The 14,205-nt window shown below is 39.2% G+C and overlaps 1 protein-coding gene across 7 annotated transcripts in view; it reads right to left on the bottom strand.

Annotated features, from left to right (window-relative positions):
- SRBD1 (S1 RNA binding domain 1) overlaps positions 1-12,811 on the bottom strand; it is a 348,418-nt gene extending 335,607 nt beyond the window's left edge. For 4 of the 7 annotated variants that reach the window (XM_072635708.1, XM_072635710.1, XM_072635711.1 and 1 more), the window contains exons 1-4: positions 12,704-12,789; positions 5,813-5,920; positions 4,433-4,512; positions 2,725-2,908 (exon numbers count right to left, since the gene is read on the bottom strand). In XM_072635708.1, the coding sequence (XP_072491809.1) occupies positions 2,725-2,908; positions 4,433-4,512 (264 nt within the window). In that variant the 5' untranslated portion in view covers positions 5,813-5,920; positions 12,704-12,789. Of the gene's footprint in view, positions 1-2,724; positions 2,909-4,432; positions 4,513-5,812; positions 5,921-12,703 lie in introns of all 7 variants that reach the window. The other 3 variants (XM_072635709.1, XM_072635712.1, XM_072635714.1) reach the window with 1 other exon arrangement.
- Between the last annotated feature and the right edge of the window lie 1,394 nt (positions 12,812-14,205).

The following is a 14,205-nucleotide window of genomic DNA, read 5'->3' as shown; positions in this document are numbered from 1 at the left end:
AGATAATTAATAGTTGTGTGGCCTTGACCGAGTCACTTAACCTGAGTAGTTTTTTCATTTCCAAAATGAAGATAATGACAACACCTTCCTCATAAGGTATTACATGACTCAAATTTGAGATTATGCATATAAAGCATTTTACAAACCTTAGAGTATCATATAAATATAACCTATAATTATTATAGTTTATGTTAATCTCTTATTGTTATAGTTTATGCTAATCTTTTTATTCTATCTTCAACACAGACAGTTCTCATTTTACACAAAGTCTCATTGCAAATTTGACTTTCTGTAAAGAATTCTGAATATCTGCATTCAAAAAAAATGTCGACTTTACTATACAGCACAGTGCTGTCTCTCTCTCTGCTCCTGCCCCCCTCCCCCATGGGGACTTGGTGCTCCCATCAACACCCTCCCACCAAAGAAAGAAATCTCCAAATGAAAGCAGAGTGGGAGTGGAGGCACCAATCACTGCAGACTGATGGAGGCTTGGGTTGACACCTAAGCCATGCTCTGCCTACCCCACCTAATACCCACCACCACCACCTCCCCACCTCCTTTCCAGCAGTGTCTGTCTTCTGACCATCTGTATCAAGCATCTGTGCCCAGCCCTCCCACCTCCATCAACCTGCTGTCTATGCCCCATGTCTCCCACCCTCCACCATCCCCCAAAATCCCTGTTCTTTCTCTCAGTTCCAGCCAGGCCTCCACATGGTTGGTCCCAGCCCTTGACTGTTCCTATTCCTACTCTGTTCTTGAACCATGTGCTAAGCAGCCCCTCCCTCCATGAGTGCATGGTGCCCTTCCTGCCTCCTTTACTCCTTTCCCCGAGTCCCAGGGAAAATTCACATTATATAAAAATCCTTTATGTAGAGAGGTCTGCAGAACAGATGGCAAGTTAATTAATATCTAGACTGCTATATCACCCATCAGCCTTTTCCCTTCTAACTAAATAACTATACTTCCTTTGCTTTTATCTTCATAAAAGAACGTGATTCATTAACAATGGTGAAATCTCTGTGATAACTTATTTTCATATGCTTTTCCAAATTATTTTCACTTTTCTTTAGGTGTAAGATTCATAACTAGCTACAGAATTCTAAAACTGTGGCTGACCAATGTGATATGCCCAATGGAAAGAGGACCTCATGGTTCTTTTTAATTTGAACAGATTTCCTTCTATTCTGTATTCTGCTGATAAGGAAACCACATAGACAGGGAGCTCCTCTGCAATTTAATCTTCAAAGATTTACCTAGGGCACTGTGATAGGAAATAAACTTGCTCAGAGCCAGTTGGCCACCACAGGTCACTCTCTAAAATCCTTCTCTCTATCCAATTTCTATTTATAAAGGGAAATCAAGTGACAAAAGACCCTGAACCTCATCACAGGGTCACATTTAGGAAGTAATCCTGCTGGTCATTAGTGTTCTCATGGGGCACTTAATGGTCAGGCTGCCAATTCTCATCGTATAGTATAGGGACCCAAAAATATCCCCAGCGAAAATAGGTAGAGATGAACTTCCCTCCTCCATGTTACATGCTCCTTCAATGGAATAAAAAAATGTTAATTTTGACAAACATAAGGAATTCTGGAAAAATCGAAAATCCTGTAACATTCTCTAAAGTATCTAAAAAAATTCTAAATGAAAACATTTTTCTACCTAAGTTAGCCTGTTCTCCTTCTGGCCTCACCTGAGTTTTTTATCTTTAAAAATACTAAGTATCAATAAAAGAATCTGATGGAATTATTTACAGTTGAGATAGGAAACTTGAGCTTCCTTCCAACTCTATTACACTAAGCTTAATAGAAAGCCTTCATACTCCTAGAACCAGGTAAGAAAAATTACAAAAAGACAAAAAATACAAGGAAATATGCAGTGATGCAAGGCAAAATCAGCACTACTACGAAGAACTGCAAACATTTTGACAATATTTTTGAAAAACAAAGTCAAAGATAGGAGAATTTCAAGACAAATTAGAAAGGAGACACTGAGCAATTGCTTTTTCTGTTCATTATATGTTCATTTATTTCCACTTTACTAAATGCTAAGGGTCTCATGTAAGATTGCATTCCTTATTTTACCTGTCTATCTTTGTTAATGGTTATTAAGGTTATAATGTTAAAAAAATAAAATAAAAATGAGTACATACTAACAACCAGGATAGGAGCTACAGTTTTTTCAATTATAGACAAAGCCTGCATGCAGAAAACAAGAAACATGGAGGTATAAAGAAGTTTGAATAGTATTTTGTGAGAAGATCAAAAGAGAAAACAATTCCTTTTTGTAATCATGCAATTTTCCATAAACACAATATCTAATGAAAAGTACATAATACAAGTGTGCCTAGCACAATAAATATAGTGCTGAAAAGTTGTGTTAACTCAGTTTTTAATGTACTAGGAGAGTTTCCTGTTAAAAAAAAAAATTAAAAGGTGAATTTTTTGGTGACTTGAATAAATTTTTACAAAGCAAATAATTAAGCTGTAATTTTATCTCTCTCAAGAAAAAATTAAGGTTAAATCAAAATTGTTGTATATAGCATTTGCAAGGGACAAATACATCTTCAAAAGCTACCAGGCAACTAATACAATCTATCTGGAAGCAAATAGTGCACTGAATCAGTATGAAAGACATCTTATTGCTGTAGATATTTCTGAAAAATACATGCTCTGCTCTGAAAAAGACAATAAGATGGAGCCTAGGTCTATCTGGGATACCTACCGGTTCTTCTTTAATAACCACCTTTCTTGGACTACTGCTGATCTGAGGGGTTTTCTTCTTCTGTATCACAGACACTTTCTTTGGTTTGTTTTTATTACAAATAGACAACTTCAAGCTGTTGGTAGTTTTCTTTTGTGGTTCCCAAGAAATATCTTTATCATTATCCTCTTCAGATTCAGATGAACTAGGAGAAAATTAGTAGAACATTTTCTAGGAAAACAAAATTAAAATGTCACAAAGAAAACACAGATATTTATGCTTCCTACAAACTGCAGTGGTGTTTTCGTACAAGAATGTTCTAAGGAAAGGTGAGAAACCTCAACATGGGACAACGTATCCTTGAGTCAGCAAAACCAAGTACATAATAATGATAGGCTATAAAACATCTTCTGTAAAAAGAGAATTTCCTGATATAAGAGAAGATCACTGGCTCCTCTGAGACTCTCTTGAGATTTGACCTCTATTTTCCTACTCTTACCTTGTTTCAATTTCACCCTTACTTCCCTATCCCCTAATATGATCATCAGAAGAGATTAGGATATTATTTATCACCCAGATGACTTTTGCTGGGTCTACTACCCCATGAGCACTGAGAATTTTTCATTTTTAACTTTCAATCCATACAAATTCTGCTAAATCCAATCAATATATAACGTGGTCTTCAAGACTGTCTCCTGGGCCACGTAAAGAGCCAGGATCAAGTAAGCTCTATTTCAGTGACTTAGTAATTCTATATTCACCCTCTGGTGTAAATCTGCTTACTGAGAAGATCAGAACCACTACTGTACTTTCTTACACACCACAGAAAAATCAAACAACACACTTCCCACAGCTTCCTAATATCTCTCTGTCTTAGTCCCTTATCACAGAGCAGAAGCAAAACAGATGTAAAAGCTATACTCAGTGAATAAAGTAAGGAAACCAAATTAGAACAATTCCATTAAACCAATCTCTATCCACCATCCTCTATATACAATGTAAGATATCTTATTACTCAATGTTAGTAAAATTAAAAAAAAAGATTAACTTTCTTCTCCTAAAGAAACTAACACTGGGATGGTGTGCGATCCTGCATCAGAAGGATTAAGAAACCTCTAGATAAGATCATATCAATGATCTAGGACTTACTGAGCATGGAGTTCAAGTTAATGGTAACTATTAAAATTAATTCCTTACAAAGACTAACAAATAATCAAAGTCCATTCAGACTACACATTCTTAATAGAAAATGCAAAAAAGAACAGAATACTTGATAGCTGGGTTGAATAGAAAGAGCTCTGGCCTCAGAAACATGGATTCTAATTCTAGATCTATCTCTCCAGGACTCAGCATTTCTATCTGTGAAATAGAAATAATAATCACTCCCTATCATTCCTGAACTCACAAGACTATTACAAGGAAAAAGTGAGATAATACATTAGGAGTAAAAGTTCAAAGTAACCGTTAGCTTTGCGGAACTTTTCCCCCTTTTGTTTATTTTTTATTATAAGGGATGCCTTTCTGAGAAAACTAAAAGGTACAGAAGAAAATGCAAATAATGTAAAAACAAAATTTATCAATAAATTTTTTTAAAGTATAATAGAAAGCATTTTTTTCATGCAATAGCTCTTTCCATGTGGTACAGTACTGTTTTCAGCAAAAATTAGCATGTGAAAGGATATATTGTCTGAAATAAATATTTTTTTACACCACAATAAAACACACTTACGATTCAAGGAAAGAAGGCAACTCATCTTCTGCCACCACTGCCTGAATTTTTAACTTTGCTCTCCTTGATAATGATGACATCTGAAAGAAACAAAGCATGTAATCAATATGAGGTACAAATAAACTAACCACTTTATTCAGCTGCCTCAAAGTAAAGACTCATTCAAAGCTAACTCTCCACCAACCCTGCTCTGGAAAGTAATATGGATACAAGAAAAAAACAATCCTCAAGCTCAGACACAAGCTCTCATCTCCTCTGTATCTAGCATATCCTAATAGTCATCAAATGTTTTCTAAGAGGCTTGCAAGTATACATATCTATGTTGTCTGTTTAGCTCTAATTACAAATAATTTTACATATTTAATTGCCCAACTAGAATGATTCAAGGATAATTAGCAACCAAAGCAAACTATAAACTTTTCTATCATACCATATAAACTCCTTAAGGACAGAGATGTATTATTTCCTTCTTCACTATCTGTCTTAAATATCTAACACAGACCTCTACATGGAGTGGCCACTCACATCATTAAATGACTTAAGAAGTAGCCAGGAAGTTAATCCTTAAAACAGGATAATTCACTTCCAAATAATCAAAACCTAACTGTATTTCAGTTTTATTTTAAAAGATCTATGTTAATTCTGAACAGCAATTACAGAGAGGACCACTTGGGCTCACTGGTATGGAAGGCCAGTCAGGGTCTTCCACTCTAGGCAATGAAGCCACTCGGGCCACAGGTGCCTGAAGAGCCCTTTATCAGGCCCTTCGAGAGGAAGGGAAGATCTGCAGAACTTAGCTTAAGAGAACTGGCTGTATTTGTAAAATGAATACTTCAGAATACATGTTATATAGTACAAACAGAATGGTCTAATCCCTGGCCTAAGAAAGAGACATTCTTGCCACAAAAAAGAGAGTAACTCTATCTGGAATGTTATATTACACAAATATAATACAGTTAACTTATGACCAATGTTATCTTACATACTTAAAACCATTTGTTAATATTCTAGTCTAGCAATAAACATTCAACATATATACATGATGTGGGCCAGCCCTCCCCCCAGAAAACATGACTTTGTGCAAAAAAAGAAAAAAAGAAAAAAAAACTTTCAACTTAAAATACCCTGAATTAGTCATGCTCTGTTTGAGCATCCTACAGATTCATTTTTGGAGTTTCCTTCAGGAATTTTTTTAAAAAGAAAAAATTATGACACCCACTCAATTTAACAGATAAAATGTGAAAGAGCTAAACAGACTCAAGGCTACCAGCTTATCGAGAATTTCTGTCAAATTTCAGAAGTGTGGTGTCTCCCTTGGCAAGAAATTCCAGCATAGAAGCAGCAGAAAACTTTACTACTATATATTAAAAGGCAACTCACTTTGCTTCCTCTAATGGTTCCTCAAGGTCTGAGGCCTGGTATATGCTCTTAAGCAGATGTTACCAATCCCATATGGCTTCTCCTACCATTTATCTTTATTGTTGATACCTGCAGAATAAATTGATTTTCCCCCCAAAGTATTAAAAACAAAGGAATAAGATTTAAACAGTCACAGAATTTTAGAATTACAAGGGATTTCATATCATATGCTACTAAAAGGAGGGTATGCCTTAATACAGTAGTGTCAAACTCAAATAGAAAACAGACCACTAAAATGTACTAAAGGATCCCAGCTGACAACATATTGACTTAGAAAGCCACACATTAACATTATCTGTATTCTATTGAATTTTTGTAATATTTCTCAATTATATTTCATCTAGTTCAGGTTGGCTGCTTGTGGCTCACTGGTGTTTTGACACCTTAATACAACACAAAAATATCAGAAGCTGGACATAAATATAGATGGTGTTCAATCTTTAAATGAGTTGGGTCATCTCAAACAAAAAGCCCTTTAAAACAACTTTAACAGAGATCAGGGCTAGAACATATTGTTTTAACATTAAGTAAACAACGTGCAATAATACTACATTTTATACATACAGGGCCTTCAATCAATTTATAGAATTAATTTGATTGGTTAATTAATTAAAGTGATAGAATGCCATGTATTTAAATACTATGTATCAATTAGTGTATACATGTCATGGGCAACTAGGAGGTGCAATGGACAGAGCACTAAGCCTGGAGTCATGAAGATCTGAGTTCAAATTTGACCTCAGAAACTTACTTAGCTGTGTGACTCTGGGCAAGACACTGAATCTTGTTTGCCTCAGTTTTCTCATCTGTAAAATGAGCTAGAGAAAGAAATGGCAAACTATTTCAGTATCTTTGCCAAGAAAACCCCAAAAGGGGTCATGAAGAATTGGACACAACTGAAAATAACAACATACATCTAGATCTCAGGCTTTTGGTTTGGGGTTTGTTTTTTAATGGAAATGCACTGTAACTAATTTACTAAAAGCCTCAAAGTGGGCTAAAAAACAGTAGCTTACTTTTTCCCTTTTCTAGTCCCCTAACTTTTTCTCCATAGCATACAGGAAACACCTAAGAGACACAGGACCTTCAAAATACTAACTTCCAAACAATTTTCCTCACGATTTCAAAAAGTCTTGATAAGGTTTGAGACAGGAATGTCTTAAAAACAGATGCTATCAACAAAGTCAAGATTCCTTTCACAATTCAGTATGGAATGTTTGTTGTTGAAGGTAAAAGTTATATGTGGAGGAGTATAGCTTTGGGAGGATCTCAGTACCAAGAATTCTGTCAGTGTACTTAAAAATATAGGGTAAGAGCATTAGCTTTGTTTTTCCACGTATATTTCATTGTACTTAAAGTATTTTAAAGATGCTTAACAAATTCATTCAACAAATTATTATTAAGTAACTACTAGGTCTCATTCAGAAGTATTTCTGATGAAATAATACATTTAATACATAAATTTATTCCTTTTCTGTAACATCATCCACAGGATTGTAAAATTTAGCTTTTGGTCTCTTCTCTCTGTATTTAACAGAATTACTTAATTTGCTGTACCTTTCTATGCTTGTTTCCTCTTCATGAGAAGAATAATCTCAGCGATGTCCCATTTTAAATTGCATTTTAAAATATAACTATTGTTATTCAATATAACTTCATTCAAAAGGAAAATGAAGCCCAGAAAGGTGAAGTAACTTATACAAGGGAACACAAGAAGTAGTATGGCCAGAATTTGAATTCTGCTCTTCTAATTTCAAATTCAGTACTCTTTCCATCATATTGACTGTTAATATATACCCTAAGCATCATTTTCATTATTATAATATTTATCCTTTCTTTGATTTTCTTCTTGCCCTCATCTTGCATGGGCTGAATTATTGTTATAAACATAACAATATCATAGAAATAATAATATAAATTTAAGAAAGACTCAGTTCATGCTCAACTGTGTGTCTACCAAATCAGTAGTAAAATGGGTATGTTCAAAGAGGGTCATTACCATCAACTTAGCTTCTGGATATTAATTATTGTTACTACAACTCATAAAGAATCATCTAAAGCATGTTATGAAGATAAATGAAAATCTACTGGAGAATCTATCAGAAGATAGATGCTATGCATATTTAAGGTATAAATGACATATTTCTGCCTAACAACAACTAGTAAACCCTATATATAGTATTGACACTTAATAAAGAGTGATAGCACAGAAGGGCCTACAAGTTCTTACCAGGTCTGGAGAATTTCCCTACTTCCAAACTGTCTTATCCACCTTCCTTACCCCCAACAAAATCTATTTTGTAGATGCGTAGGCACTTTCCCAATCAGCACCACCTACAATATGGTGACTAAGAACTCTGGGTGCTATGATTCAGCTGCGGTAGGAGGGAGCAGACCAAGGAAACCTGGCAACATGATAAAGTCCAAAAGGAACCTGCTCAAATATAAAGCTTCTTCAGAAGAAAAACAACAAATCTCCAAGAAATATGTGGTGAAGTAACTTCTGGTGAAGCACCAGATTCAACACCTTGACGCTGTTTGTAACAGGCAAGAGCTAAGAACCACAGAATCTTATAGCTGAAGGGTACATTAGAGATCATCTGGACCAGGCACTACCCTAGTAATTAATTCCATCTACGAAATTTTTCACAAGTGACCAGTGAGACTCTATTTGAATCTCTTGTGATGGGAATTTGACTGGTCTCTAGAAGTAGCCCATCCCATTTTTAGACAGGTATAATTGTTAGAGATTTTTTTATCTTAAACTGACCCAAAATCTGCCTCTTTCTAACTTTCTTTCCTTAGTCCTAGCCAAGAAAAAACACCCCTTCCACATGACAATCCTTCAAGAATCTAAGGAGAAGAGTGCGGAGGCAAGATGGTAGAGCAGAAAGACACACATACACTAACTCTTCTCCCACAGCCCATAAAAAGCCTGTGAAGAAAGACTTTCAACAAATTCTAGAGCTGCAGAAGCCACACAACAACAGAGTGGAGATTTCCAGCCAAGGGTGACCTGAAAGGCCGGTCTGTCGGAGCAGAACCCAGCCAAGCCTTGGCCACACAGCACGGCTCCGAGAGGAGGATGCTGGCAGGCCTTGGGGCGGAATCTCCAGCAGCAGTAGCAGAGGTTTGCTGATCCCTCAGCACACAGGCACCAAAGGTCAGTGAAAGGGTTTTTTCAGCTGACTGAGAAGGCAGAGGGGGTCTTGACATAGCTCTGGCCTCAGGCCTCAGCAGCAGAGGCTGCATCAAGCAGCAGCCCCATCCATTTTTGGATCATAAAACCCCTTGGGGAACTGAACAGCTGATTCTTACCTCAGCCATGTGTAGTGGCCCTGCCCCAACCTAATGCTCTTGGGGGATTTCAGCAGCTGATCTTTATGTCAGATTGAATGGCAACCCTGCCCCAATCAAAAGCCCCTGGGGGAATTGAGCAGCTTATCTGAATCTCAGCCCCCAGTACTGGGTTGGTGGAACTGGAGGCCAGGTGGCTATGGAGAGGAAACTCTATTACTCGCAGATTCTGGGAACAAGTTTCTGGTTGCTCCCAGACCAGTGTACATGCTTGACTGTGCTACATTAGAGGATCTGAGATCTTACAGATCCCCAGAGTATACCCTACTCTTGACAAAGGACCCAAAAGTCAAGTAACTGGTTGGGAAAATGCCCAAAAAAGGGAAAAAAAAAATAAGACCATAAAAGGTTACTTTCTTGGTGTACAGATATCTTCTCCCATCCTTTCTAATGAGGAAGAACAATGCTTACCATCAGGGAAAGACATAAAAGTCAAGGCTTCTGGATCCCAAACATCCAAAATAAATATTCAATGGGCTCAGGCCATGGAAGAGCTCAAAAAGAATTTTGAAAATCAAGAAAGGTGGAGGAAAAATTCGGAAGAAAAATAAGAGAGATACAAGAAAATCATGAAAAACAAGTCAACAGCTTGCTAAAGGAGACCCAAAAAAGTGCTGAAGAAAATAACACCTTGAAAAATAGGCTAACTCAATTGGCAAAAGAGGTTCAAAATCCAATGAGGAGAAAAATGCTTTAAAAAGCAGAATTAGCCAAATGGAAAAGGAGGTTCAAAATCTCACTGAAGAAAACAGTTCTTTAAAAATCAGAATGGAACAGATGGAGGCTAATGACTTTATGAGAAACCAAGAAATCACAAAACAAAACCAAAAGAATGAAAAAATGAAAGATAACATGAAATATCTCATGGGAAAAACAACTGACCTGGAAAATAGATCCAGAAGAGACAATTTAAAAATTATGGGACTATCTGAAAGCCATGATCAAAAAAAAGAGTCTGCACATCATCTTTCATGAAATTATCAAGGAAAACTGCCCTGATATTCTAGAACCAGAGGGCAAAATAAATATTGAAAGAATCCACAGATCACCTCCTGAAAGATATCCAAAAAGAGAAACTCCTAGGAACATTGTGGCCAAATTCCAGAGTAACCACGTCAAGGAGAAAATACTGCAAGCAGTTAGAAAAAGACCATTTGAGAATTGTGGAAATACAATCAGGATAACACAAGATCTAGCATCTTCTACATTAAGGGATCAAAGGACTTGGAATATGATATTCCAGAAGTCAAAGGAGCTAGGATTAAAACCAAGAATCACCTACCCAGCAAAAATGAGTGTAATACTTCAGGGGAAAAAAATGGTCTTTCAAGCAAATAGAGGACTTTCAAGCATTCTTGATGAAAAAACCAGAGCTAAAAAGAAAATTTGACTTTCAAACACAAGAATCAAGGGAAGCATGGAAAGGTAAACAGCAAAGAGAAATCATAAGGGACTTACTAAAGTTGAACTGTTTACATTCCTACATGGAAAGATAATATTTGTTAACTCTTGAAACTTTTTTCAGTATCTGTGTAGTTGGTAGGATTGCGCACGCACACACGCACGCACACACACACACACACACACACACAGAGCTCAGGGTGAATTGAATAGGATGAGATGATATCTCAAAAAATGAAATTAAGGGGTGAGAGAGGAATATATTGGGAGGAGAAAGGGAGAAATGAAATGGGGCAAATCATCTCTCATAGAAGAGGCAAGAAAAAGATTTTTCAATAGACGGAAAAAGAGGGGAGGTAAGAGAGAAAATGTGAAGCTTACTCTCATCACATCTGACTCAAGGAAGGAATAAAATACACAGGAAAGTGGGGGAGAAGGGGATGAGCATGGTTGGGGTGGGGATGATGGAAGGGAGGGCAATGGGATGAGGGAGCAATTAGAAGTAAACACTCTTGGGGAGGGACAAGGTCAAAAGAGAGAATAGAAGAAATGGGGAGCAGGACAGGATGGAGGGAAATATAGTCAGCCTTACACAACATGACTATTATGGAAGTCATTTGCAAAACTACACATATATGGCCTATATTGAATTGCCTGCCTTCCCAATGGGGATGGGTGGGGAGGAAGGAAGGAAGAGAAGTTGGAACTCAAAGTTTTAGGAACAACTGTCGAATACTGTTCTTACATACAACTAGGAAGTAAGAAATACAGGTAATGGCGCATAGAAATTTATCTTGCCCTACAGGACAAAAAACAAGATGGGGATAAGGGAAGAGAGGGATGTTAGAAGGGAGGGCAGATTGGTGATAGGTGTAATTAGAATGCTTGATGTTTTGGGGTGGGGTAAGGGGAGAGAGATGGGGAAAAAATATGGAACTCAAAAATTGTGGAAATGAATGCTGAAAACTTAAAATAAATTTTAAAAAAACAAAGAATCTAAGGAGGAATGTACTCTGCCCTCCAAATCTCATCTTCTCTTCTCCAGGTCAAACATCCATCTAATTCCTTCAACTGATCTTGGTTTGATTTCAATCCATGAAACAAAACGACTTCTAAACATCTCTTCTAAAATGCTGTGCCCAGATACTGGACACAATACCTCAAATTACGCCCATCGAGGGCAGAGTAAAATGAGATTATCCCCTCTGGATAGTATACTTCTAACCTAGCTTCTAAGATTAAAGTTCTTTTGGCTGCCACACCACAATGGAGCCTGATCACCAGACTGGTTATTTTTCATCTCAACCACCAGTCTCCTGTTCTTTACTTCAGGAGTCAGTTCCGTTTAGGTCTATTTAATTCCATTTTAGCTGCAGCCCACTATTCCAAATTCTCCAACACACAAACAATCCCTACCACCTTTCTGATGAATTGGATGACCACACCCATGCCTTCCTCCAAATGCAATCACTGATGAAAGCCTCGAGTATTCAATGAACCAATCGTAATGGTGGGTCCATTAACACCCGCTGATCCCTTCGGATACACATGGCACACCTACGTAATCTTGACCACATTACTCACAGCTGCTTCCAAGTGGGTTAAGAGGGTGACCCACAGGATACCCCGATGGAAGCAGACCCCTAAGTCCCCGGGCAGCAAACCCCAGGCTCCCGACTCCCGGGCAGCGGCTCTTTCCACCACAGCCCATTCAAAAACAGGGCTGCCGACCAATGCCGGGAACGGGGCCCTCGGCCGCAGGGAGGGGGCGGGGTGGGAGCTCTGCCCCAAGGGTTTTATTGCAAAGGGCAAGGTTTGCTTCCGCCCTTCCGAGCGGCCTCGGGTCGCCTTCTGGGCTCCCCAGGTCCTGGTGTGGGGTGTGAGTGTCTACACCGAGGATGGCGGGCTGAGGTGCGCCCTCGTCACGCCACATTCACACCCGCAACACCGCGGCCTGAGGGTGTGAAAATGTCTCACTGCGGAGTTGTTCCGCCCTGGAGCTCCGGTAATACCAGAACAAGAAGCGGAGCTGACGCGGGCCACGAGTCCGCCTAGGGGCCTGGGGGGCCCCGCGAGAACAGCCCCAGAGCTCACCTTCCCGCCCGGCGCGCGCTGGACCCCATCCACCAGCTGCCTTCCGGTTCTGGGCGGAAACTGAGCTCACGTAGCAAACTCCGCCACAAGCCTTCTCTAAGAGGATGACGTCACTAGGCTCTGACGGGCTACGGGGAGAGAGGGGGCTAGGACGGGCGGCGCTGCGAACAAATGGGAAAACAGAGTTGAAAGGAGGCGGAGCGAAAGGGAAAAGACAGAGCCGTATTGGAGAAAATGAAAGCAGAAGGGAGGAGGGAGGAGAAGCGGCTAGGGGAGGGTGTGGTCAGGCCAGAGGCCAATGAGGAAGCCAGAAATGAAAGGGGCGGGGCGTGATACAGACTAGGATGACAGCCTAAGAGTTAGCTGTTCTCTTACACTAATAGGAAGGCTTGAGGGGTGTGGGACGGAGCCAAAGAACCGTTTGGGACCGGGGAAATTTGCAGTTCCACCTGGGGTATTCTTCACATACTTGGGGTAGACATCCCCCTACTCCACCAACTAGTTACGAGGGTGTAGTCACCTGCCATGCCAGTTTCTTGGAGGTGGACCCTAAAGTCAGATGTGCTCATCCACATGGAAAAGGACTTCACAAGCTTTTCACACCAGAAGTGCTTGTCCTCCCTGAACACCCCATACCCCCCACCACTTAGAGCTTGGTCAGACATGGGAGACACCAAGGTCATCCACTGTATCGGGGCTATCAAAAGTTGTACTGACTTTTGTCCTGCCACTGGACTTCAATGACTCTGGGAGATAGTGACTTTGTGCAACTCTGCCTCACTTAAAAGACATTGCCCGTGATGTCATCGGTCCTCTTAATGAAGGATGTACAGCAACTTTACTAGCTACTATGCTAGCCTGTACTTTGTTCTATTTTCTATTATATCTTTGGAAGTTATTCGAAAAGAGATAGTGTTTAAACCCACAGGCGCTTATGAGGGGGGAGGGGAAGAGGGAGAGAGAGCAAAAGGAGAGAGGAAGAAAGGAGAGACAGAAGGAGAAGGAGGAATGGGAGAAAAGGAGGAAGAAGAAGAGGAGAAGAAGAAAAAGAAGAAGAAAATAAAACATCTATAGTTAGATGATGTGATGGAGACAAATCAGAAAAGGAAGGGGAAGAGAATAAGCATTTAGATAGCATCTACTACATGTCAGGTATTATGCTAAGTATTTTACAAATACTACCTCACTTGAGCCTCACAACAAGGGAAGAAAGAAGGGCAAAAGCATTTATACAACTCCTACTATGTTCCAGGCATTGTGCTAGCTTTTTACAAATATATCCCACCTGATCTCAACAGCCCTGCAAGATAAAGGTTGTTATTATCTCCATTTTACAACTGAGAAACCTAAAACAAACAGAGGTTAGATGACCTGCTCAGGGTCACATAGCTAGTAATTATCTGAGGCTATATTGGAACCCAGGTTGTCCTTGACTGTAGGCCCAGCACTCTATCCCCTGTGCTTCCTAGATGTCTCCAAGGAGACTGAAAACAGGTGATTAG

This window comes from Notamacropus eugenii, chromosome 1 (assembly GCF_028372415.1).
Source record: "Notamacropus eugenii isolate mMacEug1 chromosome 1, mMacEug1.pri_v2, whole genome shotgun sequence".
In the NCBI taxonomy this organism is placed as follows: domain Eukaryota; kingdom Metazoa; phylum Chordata; class Mammalia; order Diprotodontia; family Macropodidae; genus Notamacropus; species Notamacropus eugenii.
This window is presented reverse-complemented; position numbering and strand designations above follow the sequence as displayed.